At 43.2% G+C, this 14968-nt stretch overlaps 1 protein-coding gene across 1 annotated transcript in view; it reads left to right on the plus strand.

Annotated features, from left to right (window-relative positions):
• The first annotated feature begins 7294 nt into the window (after nt 1–7294).
• DSCAM (DS cell adhesion molecule) overlaps nt 7295–14968 on the plus strand; it is a 454596-nt gene continuing 446922 nt past the window's right edge. The window contains exon 1 of the mRNA XM_079312259.1: nt 7295–7479. Within this exon, the coding sequence (XP_079168385.1) occupies nt 7437–7479 (43 nt within the window). The 5' untranslated portion in view covers nt 7295–7436. The remainder of the gene's footprint in view (nt 7480–14968) is intronic.

The raw sequence follows: 14968 nt of genomic DNA on the forward strand, positions 1-14968 counted from the left end.
CAAAGGCTGCACTTGTTGCACAGAATGGTTGAAGGAAAAAAAAAACAAACTCCTCTAGGTTGTGTTTCTGAGGCAAAGGATGGAGCATCCCTGACACGGATGTGAGAATGGGGCAGGTCTGGTTTCACTCTGCTGCTGAGAACCTGCAGCAGCCTGCTCCTGCCCTTGCTGCACTACCCATGACAACAAGTTGGCAAAGGAAATATTTCCTTGGGTCCTCCCTGCTGCAACCTCCTGGAGGAGCCGAGTGGAGCTCGTGGTGCAAAACACACTTGTGGCCAAGCCTCCTCCTGAAATCCAGCCCCACAGCTCCATGGAAGGCAGGGGGAGAGCAGCTGGGAGGGCTGCTGTGGCCCCTCACAGCTTCTATCCCATTTTGACTCCCCTCCCGTGGTAGGCTGTTGCTTGGCAACCCTGCATCCTTGCTCCAGTGATGCTCCGCGGTCCTGCTGCTCCCTGCAGCCCCTGCTCTGCACCAGGCCTGGCCACAGCCCTGCTCACACCTGCTCCCAGCAGGCTGCAAGCACAGACATCATCTCTTCTTCAGGGCCTGGAAGCAGGTGGGAGTCAGGGAGATGAAAATGTGCATTGCCTGTGCATCCCCACTGTGCATAGGAAGCTCTGCTCTTGCTGATGCTTTCCTTGCATTGACTCTGGCCAGGGGGGTATTGGCTCCCAATAGTTCAATTCTTGTTTTGTTTATGTGGTTGCTACTCCTTGTGAGCCACTGGCATCCAGAGCAGGTAACAGAAATCAGTATTTGGCTCAGGACCAGGGAGAACCTTCTCTCCACATAATTACAGTCCTTAATGGATTACACTGTAATAATTATTAAAAAGAGGTCTGCAGAGCTTTGAAGCCACCATTAGTTATTTTTAAGCCTTGTTGAAACTGTGATATTTCTTCAAATTTCCTCTTTTCCCACCACTTCTTTTCAATGAGAAACAGTTATGTGTATATAGACATGCTGCATCCAAAGCCAGAGGAGTTCTAGATCTATTGCTACAATGCTCTGACTCCTAGCCCAAATAATGGAAAATCAGATTAAAAGTGAAATAGTGCTCTTGACTCATCCCTTTCATGCTGCAAGGTTGTGCTATGTACAGTGTGGCACAGGTGTCCCTATGATTTCATTGACTGTAATCCACTCCATCCTGTCTTGGCATCACAATTGTTTGATGCCATGGTCTTTAATGTCTTGCACACACATCAGACACACAAAGGGGTTCAGTTCATCTGTTTTTGGAGGTTTTCAATGGATATCTCCAGTGCCATAATCTTTGGGGTGTCATCTCATGCTACTTCCTCCTGTGAGACCCAATTAGCCCTGAGAGAAGCCTCTCTGCCCTTCTTCAAGCTCATGTTTTCACCCTGGACAGTTGGCTGAAGGGCTGTGTGTTGTCTTCCCACCTTTCTTATTTACCTATTTTACATGTCACCCTCCTCCTCCACCTTATTTCCTATGTTAGGAACAAACTTGTCTGTATGAATATGTGAAAATTAAAAAAAATAAAAACCCAAACATATTTCTCCCGGCTTCTCCCCTCTGAAATGAAATATTTTTCTTCTAGCTGACAGTCCTTTAAGCAGTGAGAATCTTACCTGCTCTGTTTGTTTGCAAGTTGCAATGCAAGGAGAAGTCTACAGCATCAAAAAAATAATCACTACCCTATGTTTTGATGATGTTGCTTGAAATAGAAAAATCTGGTATTCTCTGAAGAAAAAATGAATCATACAAGGGTTTAAAATCCTTCCCACAGACTGGATTTTTCCATGCCTTACTCTAGCATGGATTTCTAAGAAACATCTTTGTCAGCTGCTCTCCTTCTCTCTAATAACTTTTGAACCTGCTGTCCAGTCTCAATCCATTTGCTTGCTGAGTTAAAGTAGAATATAATTAATTCATTGCTTTAATATGCATATAAGAGTATAAACACTCACCTGGGCAGAGGAAAGAGAGAGAGACTAATCCCACTCCAAGTTGTTGAAAAAATTGGAAGAATTCACAGACATCTGACTTAGATCTTCAGTCTTCTGACCACATATTCACAGCAAATTCATTTTCCCACTGATCCTGTGCTCACAGAACCACCTAATGGGGAAATCTGGCTTGTTCGCATCTTCCAGATGCTACTGGAACCCCAGGAACGAGCTGCATGAGAAAAGAATAACTTCAGGCAGGGTAAAAGAAATAATCCCCATTTTATGCTTTAAAGCTCAGTGTGCATTAAGCCATCCATAGTGTTTTGAAAGCTGCTGCTTTAATTCATGAGCATATCAAGACCAAATGGCTAATTGTGTGTGTACTGTAACACAGGTCATGCGAGAAAGTCACATTTTTTTTTTGCCAGATAACAATATTCCTGCACATTATCAGCTTGGAGCAGTCAATGGCTTCCAATGAAGCAAATTGTAGTTATCCCCTTGCATTTTTGGGGTGGAATAGATAGGTATCAGCAGCACAGATGCTTTCACAAGTAGTTGCATGTGGATGATTAAGATTTTTTTTTTCTGTCTTGAGCCTTCCCAGATGCACAGTAACAAACAGAGCTTTTCAACTGGTATCTTCTTAATGGCACTTACAGAACCAGGAATTCCTTTCCCATTCTTAAGTGTCTCATGGAAAATACTTAATTTTTGCAGCCTGCCCTGATAAAAAATGGCTGACTGTGAGCTTATAGATATGAGCATTAAGCTTGGTAGCCAGTGAATATCAGAAGGTTTAGCGATTGGTTTTGACAAGCATTCAACATTTATCTGAATCTTTCCAGTATCAAATCGGGCATGAAGTCTTCTGAGGAAAACCTGTTCTCACAAGGCTTTTGATTCTCCTGTTTCCAGAGTGATGGAAGCTACTAAAAAGCTTTCCCACTTCTGCTCCTCTTCCCTTCTTAACCCCTGGTGCCTTTATCCCTCTTTGAGTTTATCTCCCTTTATTATGGGTGCAGTGACAAAGCTTTAGTTTACCTGAAATTTTGGAGAGAGTGGTTCAAACTGGTCATCTTTAAAACAGATATGAATCAGAGAGAAGATGGAGAATATTTCCCAGTTTGTTTCAGAAGATCGAGATTTTAATGCTTTGAACTATATTTCAGCCAAATATTCACAAATTCTTTGCATATTTTCAATAAAAAAAGAATAAAAATAATGTTTCTTGAGCAATTCCATGCTTCGTTTCTTTATTGTTATCTTCTCAGGGAGGTATACTGCTTTCTTTGGTTTTATTTTTAAACTGACTGGGACTACAATTCCTTTCTTAGGAGAATTGAAACATTTCTAAACCTTATTAAAATGAAAATCATGACTAAATGCAGAACTGAGTTTTCTTAGTTATAGCCCTCTGTGGTTGTATTTACCTAGTCTACAAGATAACAACTCATATTTTCCTTTCAAATTTCTACTCTGCAAGAAAATAGTCAAGAAAACTCCAGTCAGGGAAAGAGATCAGTAACGAGGAGAGACAGAATGATTTAGAAACTGAGAATGACTGAGCCAAGGTATCATCTCCCCCAGAACCTGGGCTGATCATTCACTTAGATTCTGATTTCAGGCATGTTCATTTTTTATTTTCTTTTCCCCAGGTCTTCTGGCTGTTGAGAACTTCCTCTCTCACCACGCTTTCCCTTCACTTCCTCTCTACTTCCCTCCCATTCTTTCTTCCTTCAGGTGCTTTTAAAACCACTTTCAAAGCTGAAATTGCAAATGAGTTTTTTGCATTCTGAATGACAATGAGGGGCTCTGTTTGAATAGCTGAATGCTTCAATGGCAGATATTTGACTGAGTTCCCTAAAGCCCAAAGCCTATGAAACCATCCACAATCTGAATAGAACCAATTACCAATTACAAGGAGCTGCTGCTCCTTGGAAGATTCTTTTGGGTTTTTTTTTTTTTAGAGTCCCAATCAATGCAGACTTATTGTAGACAGACCATTTTATCTTTTTCTTTGAAGAATGAATTTTCCTGCAAGACTGGTTATAGGAGTCATCCACCAGATACATCATCTTCCAATGTGGGGATGTGAAAACATTCAAGCACCTGGATCCTTAATTTTCACCTTGCTTCATTTTCACAAAGGCTTTCCACGAGGCAGCTCTTTCTTGTCTTGCTCTGCTGTGACCATTCCTTGTGTATTTATCCACTTAAGGTGAGGAGATGAAGCAGGTGCTTTGCAAAATTGGTGTGCAGACCTCACTATTTAACCCTTCCTGTGGTTTCATTGCACTTTAAGCTGATGATTGGGTGGGATGTTGTCAGACTGATCATGCTGGTGATGTTTCTGCATGTTCTCCATGCTGGTGGCCTGGGGGAGAACTGGAATGTGCATGGTCAGAACTGTCAGAAAAACATTGGGTGTTCTGGATATCCCATTGGAACCAGGTGGCTCAAATGCTTTAGGGTTCAGCAAGGTGCTGATATAAAATCTTTTCCTTGTGCCTCCTGCAGTACAATGAGAGCTGAAAAGTTGCCTGAGATGCATTCAGGGTGATGACCAGCTCATCTGAATTGTTGCTATGTCTGTGTTAACTTCAAGAGATCTTCCTCACCAAGCTGTGTGGCAGCTGCAGAAAACAAGGATGGTCAACCCCATACAGTCAACCAGTAGATGATCTGAACCCAGATTGAGAATTTGAGACTGTTTCAAGATTTTCTATTTCAAGATTTTTGAATCTTACAACAAATTCAATAACTTCAAAAGCTTTCTTAAAATTTGTAAATTTTTTTTTTCAAATAAGTTATGTGAAGAGTCCAATATAGAGATACTTTGCTAGGAAAGTGCTGAATTTGTTTGAGGAAGAACTAAGTAATTTCCAGACACTTAATCTAAGACATTATATTTTCATCAAACAAACAACAACAAAAAATCATAAATGGAGATTCTCCTTCATAAGCTTGAGTAGCCTTGATTGCAGCTGAAGCCTGATCATGCTTGATTTTCCAGACTTGAAAAATAGAATCCTGACTGATTTCATGTACTTTGCATGGAAGTTATTGCGTAGTCTTCTTTCTTCTTTGACAGATTGTTGAATTTAGCTTTCAGTCAAGTCATTCCCTGAGCAGCAGGACCACTGAACCCTGCTCTCATGCAAAATTGCATCCTACCTTCCTCCTCCTCCCCTCCTTAAACCCAGCTCAGAACAAGGATTATGCTGCCTAGTTGGTTGGATTCTGATTAAAAATGTCAAATATCCTCTGGTAGTTGTTCCCTTTGTCTTTTTGTGCCACTGAAGAACAAATTAAAGATTTACTCTTTTAGTTTGCAGCTGCTGTGGTTGTTTTAAATGAACTGAAATGCACAAAAACTTGTTTGAGACAGCTCTACACGAAGCTGAAATTTGCCAAGGGCTATCAGAGTTATGTAGATGAGTAAAGGAGGTAGAAAGGTATAAGAAGGAGGTTTATTTATTCTGTCATTGTAGAATGTCTAGAACATTATATCTCTTAAGCCCCAAACATGTTTTGGGTTTCGGAAGAGGAAACAAAGCAATTCTGAAAGAGCTGCCTGAACAAATCTGTCATGAACTTCTCCCAAATGCTCTCAAATCTATTCTTAAACATTTCTGCTAGTCACCAGCTCTCTTCTAAACAGATAAAAGTATTGTTATTTTTAACAGAACTCCGCTCCCAATAAAACCAAATTTCTTTCTTTTTCTTTTTTTAAAATTTCTTTTATTTATTTTTTCTTCTCCCCCAAGACACTTGCATTTCTCTCTTTAATTTTTGTTTAACAGCATCAGATTCTATTTTCCCCTAAGAGCTTCCCTGGTTGCCCACATCTTTTTTTCTTAAATGCAGCCGTGACTCCCTGCCCAGTATTGGTCTCATCCCTCCTGCTTTCCCTTCAAGGCCTCAGTCTCTCCTGGCTGATAGCCCAGCCCAAATGGGATGCAGGGAACTGAGCTCTCTCCTGATGTCTTTCACCGTCCCTCAGTTTGGTTTTCTCAAGAATTAGAAAGAAGGGCCTTATACAATGCTCCAGAGATGTGTTCTGATTTGTCCTCTATGCCTTCAGAAACATCTGACAGATCTTCCCTGGCCAGTTCTGCTGCTGCTGAGCTTCCTGCAGATGTCCATCCCAGTGCCTTTCTGGGGGACGTCCTTTGGATTTCATTGCAGTGCACAAGGCAGGGTGTTGGCAGCAGGGCAAGGTCTGGTGAAAATGCTGGTATAAAGCATTTTCTTACAGAAATATCGTCCCCCAAATGTGAAGTCATTCTGTTGGTGATACACAGGGGATTCTGCAGGTTGAGATTCCTTATTGCTTTGTTGTGTTTGCTTTTCATCTTACAGCTTAAACCCAGAGTTGCCCTAATGCTGTTATGTATTTCACAATATTGATTTTTTTTTAGCTGTCTTCATTTAATATTTTCCCCCCCTTTTCTCTTTTATTCCTTTTCCTTTTCAGACCAACCTTCACATCACAGATGTGAAGAAAGAATAGGCGCAGAAATTGCTTTTAGTTAGAGAGATTGTAATTTACTCTTTCACTACAGGGGGAAAGAAACGTCTCACCACAGAAAGAGACGCAGATGAAAGGCCAAATAGTATCTGGACCTGTGCAAGCACTGCAAGATGTGCTTGTGTGTACGTGTGTGTGTATTTTCCTTCAGCGGTGCACAGGATCCCAGTCAATTATTTGATGCACTCGCCTGTCTGGGCTGTGACCTTCTAGAAGGGCCCCCTCCTCCAGTCCCCCCACACGACTTGTCAACACATTAGTCATATACAACTCAGCTGATGCCAAACGGCCGCAGTTCAGCCAACTATTGAGAGGCAGGGAATTCTGCTGCCTTCTTCTATTGGTCTTGGGTTTTTCCACTGTGCGGACCCGGTGCTGCTTTAAGACTGCGGAGGGCTGCGGGAGCCGGGGGAGGTGAGCAGCGGGCTCCGAGCGCTCCGAGCCGCCGGAGAGAGGAGCAGGGCGAGGAGAGGGAGGAAGATGTGCCCGCCGAGGGGAGCCGTGTGAGGAGCAGCAAGAGCATCAGCATCAGGAGGAGGAGGAGGAGGAGGAAGAAGAGGAGGAGGCGTGCGAGGAGCCGGCTCGCCGCGGCTCGGGGCCGGCCGCCGCTGCTGCCGGGGATGCTGGTGTGGCCGCGCCGGAGGATTTTGTCACCTGTGGCCCTGCCCCCGCCGCCCTGCGGGCGCCTCCCCGAGCCAAGGACACACCTGGGCCCCGCCGCGCTCCCGCCCCCCGCCCCCGCCGCCGGCCGCCTCTTCCCCCGCCCGAGCGCCGGGCGAGTGTCGGCGGAGCCGCGGGGCTGCAGGCGGGGCTGAGCGCTCGCTGGGCGGACGAGCGGCCCCGCAGGCTCCGAGCAGCCACCAGCCGAGCCAGGCGAGGCGGGCCGGACCCGGTGCGCGCTGCCTGCCAGCTCCGGCCCGGCCGTGGGCGCGGCGGGCGAGGGCGAGCCCGGAGCGGGGAGCGGGCGAGCGGCGGGGGCATGTGGATGTTGGCCGTCGCCTTGCTCCACAGCATCTCGCATGGTGAGCCCCGCCGCGGGCATCCCTTCCCTTGTCCCCATCCCTCATCCTGCCGGCCGGGAAGGGGAGCGGGTCGCGGTGGTGGCTTTTGTCGCGGGGAGAAGGGCGAGGAGCGGGAGCGCCGCGATCGCTGAAAGTCGCTCACCTCGCAAAGTGACAGCCCGGCACCTCCGTGCCTGCCTCCTTCGGAATGAGACGCTGCTCGCAGAGGCGAGCAGGCAGAGAGGCGCTTTTTCTTTCTTTCTCAGCTGGAAAAGTACAGATTTTTTTTTGCCAAGTGCCGTAGAAATCCGTCAGAGCGCACGGGGATAATTTGAAGGGCTTTTCATCCTAAGCGGTCGCATTGAGATATTGCTTCCTTTCGCATTTTTTATTTATTTTTAATTCGCCCTCTGCTTTCGCCTTACGTTTTTACATATATTTAAGAAGTAGTATTTTAAATTTATTTCACTTTCATCATTTCTCCGTGAAGGTACCTGCTCTGAATTTTTTTTTTCTCCTCACTCATTTATGTAAAAATATGCACGGATAAGCATTACATCATCTGAAAAGGTTGAAGACTTTTAGTCAATTATAAAGTTAGGAAGGGGAAATTAGATTTGGGGTAGAATAAGGTTAAATCTGTTATTCTTTAATTTTTTTTTTTTTTTCCTTCTGCCAACTCTTTGACTGACAAACATTTATTACAGTTTCTCTGTAATAGTTTCAATAGTGGGATGGGGTATTTTGGAACATTTAGATATATGTGATTGAAAACCATGGCATGTGTAAAAATATGCTTAAATTGCTTAGATTTTATTAAAAATGCACGTTTAGCATTGCAGTTTTAAGGACAGAAAACAAATTATTCTGGGGTGTCAGCTCTTCTATTGCACTGCCTCCTCCGATCCGAGAACGTAAAATTGCCCGTAATGCTTTTCACCCTGCCAGATAAATCACATTAAACACACAATTCTCGAAATAGGCAAAGCAGGTAGAACAGGGAAAAGGTTTCTTGTGTGGAATGAATGAGAGAGGAGCACAGGGCAAAGTGTGAGGTTTTCCTGAAGGATGGAAATAATTGAACCTCTGGCAGAGGGTGAGGGATGAATGCTGGATGAGGGTGCCTTCACATCTTCTTAAGTAGACACTGGATGAAAAAATGCATTGACAAGCATGGCTGGTCCAGTGTGAAGCGCTGGGGAGGGCAGAAATCAGGAGGTGAATCTTAAATGTGTGGGCTTAGAGCGACCTTAAAAACATTTTTGTCTGCGTGCCTCAGAAATACGAAAGAATTGAAATCCCCCAAAGTGAAAACTTGGGCATTTTTTGCATTTCTTTGGGCAGTAAGGAAATTGCAACAAGTTTTAACATTAAGAAATTATCTATTTATTTATTTATTTTTGACAGGCAGCAGCACTGTGCCTTTCTCTCTGTCCTCTCCAGCCAGATTACCTTGGAGGGAGAGATTTGTTGTTAAAAGGACAGAAGGAATCAGCCTGGAAGTGTGCTCTAACCAGTGCTATTCATTTAAAACTAGATTTGCATAGAAATGAAACCCTGTTTCTCACCAGAAATCTTATTTTTAAAAAGGAGGGAAAAAAAAAAAGAAAAAAAGCAGATTTTTTTTTCTACTATTTTGATGCTATAAATTCTATGTTCTAACCTAGTTAGTCCTCCTTGCAAGGGTTTTTTGAAGAGCAGACTAATTTTTCCTTTATGAGATTGAAGTACCTGAAAATCACTTCCATTTATTCCTTGATCTATGAAGTCAGCAGTAATTTCACTTTCAGTTTCCCTGTGTTTTTGGATCCCAGTCAAACCTGAATTTGTCTCCCAAAGACTGAAGAGTGTAGTGTGTACATGATGTATGCACCCGCATGGATTCTGTGCTGCCACACAGCAACATCTGTACATTTGTGACTCCAGGGGGACTAAAATTAAATGTTTTTGTGTATAGTACTATTCCAAGATGAAAGCATTGTGAAAACATCTAGTGGGTGGTTCAACGATTCCTTGCAACTTAAAAAGTCTGTTTGTTTTTTGGCGTCATACTTGAAGTCGAAATGCAGATTTTAGGGTGTTTTTAAGGGAAATCTTTGAAGAAAATGGCACCTACCTTCATGTTAAGACTGGGTGAGATGGTTTTATTCATTGGCAACACTTATTAGGACTTATTCGGGCCATTTTATCAGAGTCAAACAATCATATTTTTAAAGGGCTTCAGATTTTAATGCAGTGTCATATCAGATATGTATCTCTTTGAAGGAAATGACTGCATATATAAATAGATATATCACGTACACGTTTATTTTCATTATTCTGTCTATAACTCCATTGTGTGACAGTCAGGGCTCTTTCATGAGTGTATCTGGTGGGGGGGACAGGTTTCTGCTTGGCTTCTGCCATTGCCTTTTCTAACCCCCTTATGGAACCACACCATGTTTTGCTTAAAACACCAGCACGGGTCTAAGTGGTTTTCCATTGTGTTACATCTCATTCTGATTTTAACTTTAAAATATGTAAGGTTGTTCATGTTCGTGTTGGTTTTGATTTTTTTTTTTTAATAATTTATTATTTAAAAAAAATATTTCTGAGGGGAGAAATAGGTTAAAAATAAACCCATAGGTTTAACTCTGCAGTTGTAGTCTTGGGTTTAATTTCTGTTGGAGATAATGGAAACCATCTGAATGACAATAACAAGGTTGGCCCCCATATTTCCCTAAAGTCACTCAGCACAAATACATTTTGTCAAATTAGATGTGAGCAGTGTCACTGGGAAGGCTTTATGTTTGTGAAATAGCTTCCTTCTGGGGACAATAAAATACTGACATGCTCTTCCATCCAATTAGTATTTCTGAAGCCTGAAACAAAAACCTCCCCAAATACCTGGTTAAAGTTTATATATTTCGTGAGGGTTTGAAACTCTTGTTGCTGTGCTCCTTTAGAATACAGGTAACTATTAACCATAAATGCATTGCAGCCCTGGAAAGTGCGTGGGATGATAGAGACATCAGTGGGAGCTCTGCAGCTGAATTCACTACCTTGAAAGCCTGAGTCATGCAGTTCTAATCCTGAGCAAGGCTTTGGAGTTGCCTTTCAGGATTACTCTACCTGCACCACCTTCCCTGTTACTCTGCCTCAGTGTTTCAGATGAGCAGCAGAAGTCTGCTGTAGCCTGGTCATAATTACTAATGGGGCATTTCACTAATTACAGTGAGAGAAGGCAAGGGAGGCTCTGAGGGGAGAACAGCCTCCTTCAAAATCCTCTTTTTTTTTTTGGTAATGACTGTGATCAAGCTGGCTCAGGTGCTGCTGTCAGAAATGAGGATGTTTCAGTATCACTCAGTCTCTGCTGTGGACATGCTGAACCCATTTCCAGGCTTCTCTCTGGCTGCATTTCTTACATGCCCGTTGCCCATAGATGCTCTGCTGGAATCAATCGAGCATCGGGAGGCACCAATACAGCACAGATGACACTAAAAATACATTTCCATTAAAATGATTTCCTGTTTGACTCCTCTGCCTGCTGTATATCTATCAATATGGGTTTTAGCAATGTTTTGGGAGGGTGGAGAAGGATCACACTGATCTGGGAGCAGGGGTTAAGCTGGAGGATGAGGAGCCAGAGTGACAGTGGTGCTGAGACTCCCCAAAGAAAATGGTGATTTTCAGTGCTGGGGCTGCAATACCTGAGCAAAAGAGCAAGCTGCTGTCTTTGTAGGAACATACTGAGGTACCTGCAGAGCTCGTGGGGGATTGTGTAAGCACATCCTCACCTTGGGAAGTTGAAGGAAGCATTCGGCTTAGTGCTTGCGTGTGGATGGCACAGCACAGCTCAGGGTGTCTTTAATCCGGTGTTACCCGAGCTATGAATAGCTATTAATTAATCACCAAATGCCAAGGGGAGGAAAACTCTGATTGCTGGGCAGTCAGAGGATGTGGGGGTGTCTCTGTCTCTTTCAAAGGGTGTGTGTTCTCCTGTGCTCAGGGTGTGCTGCTCCCCCGGGTGCTGGGGGGATTTCCTCCCGTGGTGTGGGCAGTGGCTGTGCTGGAGCTGGAGCCACAGGACACTAGTGGGCAGCAAACCACAGAATCTGCCTTGCTGAGCTGTGGGAGCACACAGACAGCTGAGAGGCATTTTCCTGTGTTTTTTACCAAGGGTCACTAAAAGCTGGTGGATGCTGCATCTTCTTCCCGCAGCGCTGGGCAGCAGCTGCGTGTGACAGTGAAGGTGCTTTTGGGAGTGGTTCAAAGGGAAGCTGATTTCTGCAAGTTGCAAAAAAAAGCCTCAAAACCATCTTAAATAGGGCTTTATTACTGTTTTATTCACAGCTCTTCACTGGGATTTCCTACAAGCACAGAATTGTTTAGGTTGGAAAAGCCCTTTCAACCCATATCTGCAGGTCTTTTAAATTCCAGGGAGGGTGACTGTTCCGAGGCTGGAAAACCCTTCCCATGAAGAAATTTTTCCTAATATCCAATCTAAACCTACCTGGTGCAACTTGAAGCCATTTCCTCTCATCCTATCCCTTGTTCCAGGGTGAAAAGACCCTGATCCCCACCTGGGTCACCCTCCTCTCATGGAGTTTTAGAGTGAGGAGATCCCTCCTGAGCCTCCTTTTCTCCAGGCTGAGCCCCTTTCCAGCTCCCTCAGCCTCTCCTGGGGCTGCAGCCCCTTCTCCAGCTCCGTTCCAGCTCCTCCAGGTCTCTCTTGAAGTGAGGAGCCCTGAAATAAAAGCAGGATTTGGGATGTGTTTCAGTGGAATTTCCTCAGAGTTGCTGCATCTGGAGAAGTTTAGGAGTTGATATGAATTTTTTTGTTGTTCTTGAGTAGACTTTTGTCACATAACATACTGCTAATTTTAATTATTTGAGAAAATCTCATTTGTTATGGTGATTAGCTCGTCCAGAAAGTTCCTCCAAATCCTGATATCCAAATCTCTGAGCTGGGCTCAGGCTGGGCCTCACATTTTGTGTCTTTGCCTGAGTAAGAGACTAAACAAATTTGCTGCCCTCTCAGGTGAGGGGATGTTTGGGGTGGGGAAATAATCTGCTCTACCTATTTAATAAACAATTGGAGTGGCCAAAAAAAGCAGAAAGCAAAAAAATGAACCATCTCTCTGGGGTGGGGTCAGAGGTCAGGGCAATGGATTGAGGGGCAAAATACATGGACTAATTTGTTTCCTCCCCAGAGTTTGCTCTAATTAAAAAGTTGAGATGTGTTTAGGATCAAGGCCTATTTGAACATACATTTAGCCTTTGATTTTATTTGGCATGTGCCCTTTATCAATTTCTTGCTCTTGGAGTCTTTCAGATTTGCAGTAGGAAGGACTAACTCCATCTTCTACTTGAAAAAATGAAGATGGGAGTTAAGCATTTTATTCATCTTTTATCCTAAGGGACATTTTTTGGACATTTTTAAAGTGTTATTTATTTTGAGTCATTGAAACTCTAAATATATTACAAAAATCCATATAAACAACATAGGTCTGCTACATACATCAAATTGCTTCAAGGTGAATGTGTAGGTGTCTGCAGTCAAATTATTTGTTTCACAGTCTATTTTGAGTTATTTCATAATCTTATTTACTCTTCACTTTCTTTTCACTTAAACTGTTATCAAATCAATGAAATTAAGATCTGAAATTATAATTCTTCAAAAGGAGCTTTATCTTCTCCATCTTCACCTCCCTGCCCCTTAGAAACACTTCATCAAACAATTGGTGTTTTCAAAAAGAAAACAGCACAAAATGGGAGGTATTTAATAATAAAAGCCTTTCACAGCTCAATATTTTAGAGCACTGAAGAGAACATCTTCAAGAGCAAGCCACTGATTCTTCAGGCACTTTTTTGTACTGGGAGCTTTTCTTGTCATTGCTTGTCTTTGGATACTGCCATTCACAAAAAAAAAATTCTTATTACCTCATAAGTACTATTTTTTTTTTCCCACCAGAGCATTGGGTTACTCATCAGAAAAAGAAAAAAAGTAGGTTTTGTCAATAAATACCTTTGACAGTGGAGTGGGCAGCTATGATCTGTTTTGAGGAAGGAAAAAAAAGGCAAGTGGATGGACAGACAGGCAGACAGAGATTAACAAGTCTTCCCAGCATCCCTATTTAAGCTATTTTTACTCAGAAGGCAGGGAGTAAGACTTAAGAGTGAGCCAGCAATCCTATTTATAGAAAGCCATTTTTAAATGCAAAGGCTCTGAGAAGGAGTCACCTCCATCCTAAACTCCAGCTTGCCTGGAGCTCCCAGGGAGGGGACAATGAGAGAACAGTGATGTGCTCCTGCTGAAGCTTCCAGAAGTACAGATCCCTTGGAAATGCAGGATTCTGGGCCATGGGGCAGCCCAAGAGCACAGCTGAAAATAAATCTCTGCTCCACATCCACGTGGCAGAGACAAAGGCACACGCACAGGGATCACCTGAGGAATTTCCTGCCTGGTGCCTCTCTGTGTATTCTCTTGGAGATCCTGCTCGTGTGGCTCTCAGTGTGATTTTTCAGGGATACAGATTCCTTCTGAGATTTTAAAATAAACACACATTTCTGCACATTTGCATGTGTAACTCTGCATGCTTTATAATTGCTTAAAAACGACAGCCTATGGAAAATACGCTTTGCTGTCCAAGCGGGCTTGATGCTATTTCCTTCCAATTAATTACACTGTAATCCCATGCAGAAGATTTGTGGCTTAAGATTTACGTTTTGCACTGAGCTAAAAATTATTCTTAGTAACTTTCTGCCATCTAAATTTTTGGAGTAACTTTGGGGAGCCCTCCAGCGTTTTGAGAATATCAGAAGCATATTCTTGAAATGACCGGGATTTATTTCAGCACAGCTAGAATATAATTACACTGCACTGTAGCTGCAAATAGTTGCCTATCTCCATAATCTACTCACAGAGATTCTATAGATAAGATTGTAGGGTTGCTGTGTCTATATAAATATCTGTTGGCGTGAAATCCTCTCATGTGGTTTTGCAAATTGAGTGGCTCGTGCTGAGCCAGCACGCTCGGGGTGTTCGTCTCTCAGCACTACAGAGGGGCAGCCCCCAGTGGGGGCTCCAGTTTTTGGGGTGCCATGGAATTCAGGAGTTTGTGAAAGAGCTTGTTGCCTGCTCTGCTTTTTATCTCCATGCTAACAGCTTGCTCTGTAAAATTTTCTAGAGGTTTAGTAGTTGGTGTGGAATTCAAATGACATGTCATTTGAAGTGTGTTTTTTGTTTAAGCCAGCTCCTGTTTTAGCTGGGAAGGGTTTTGGGGATGCTGGAATGTGCAGGGTTGGAGGAATCCATGTATTGTTCTTACACTGCACTCCACAAATCTCATGGTAGGATTTGAGTGGTCCCAAATCTACTTGGTTCATTTTTTCCCAGTGCAAGCTCTGGCTTCTGTTGAATTCTCTTATGCAATTGTTTTTCTTTCAGAAATCGTTGTGGTTTGGGGTTTGTTTGTTTGTTTGTTTTTGTGGTATTACCTTCTGAAGTCTTTGGGGTTTTCTCTGTGAG

The sequence above is a fragment of the Erithacus rubecula genome (assembly GCF_903797595.1).
Source record: "Erithacus rubecula genome assembly, chromosome: 1".
NCBI lineage: Eukaryota > Metazoa > Chordata > Aves > Passeriformes > Muscicapidae > Erithacus > Erithacus rubecula.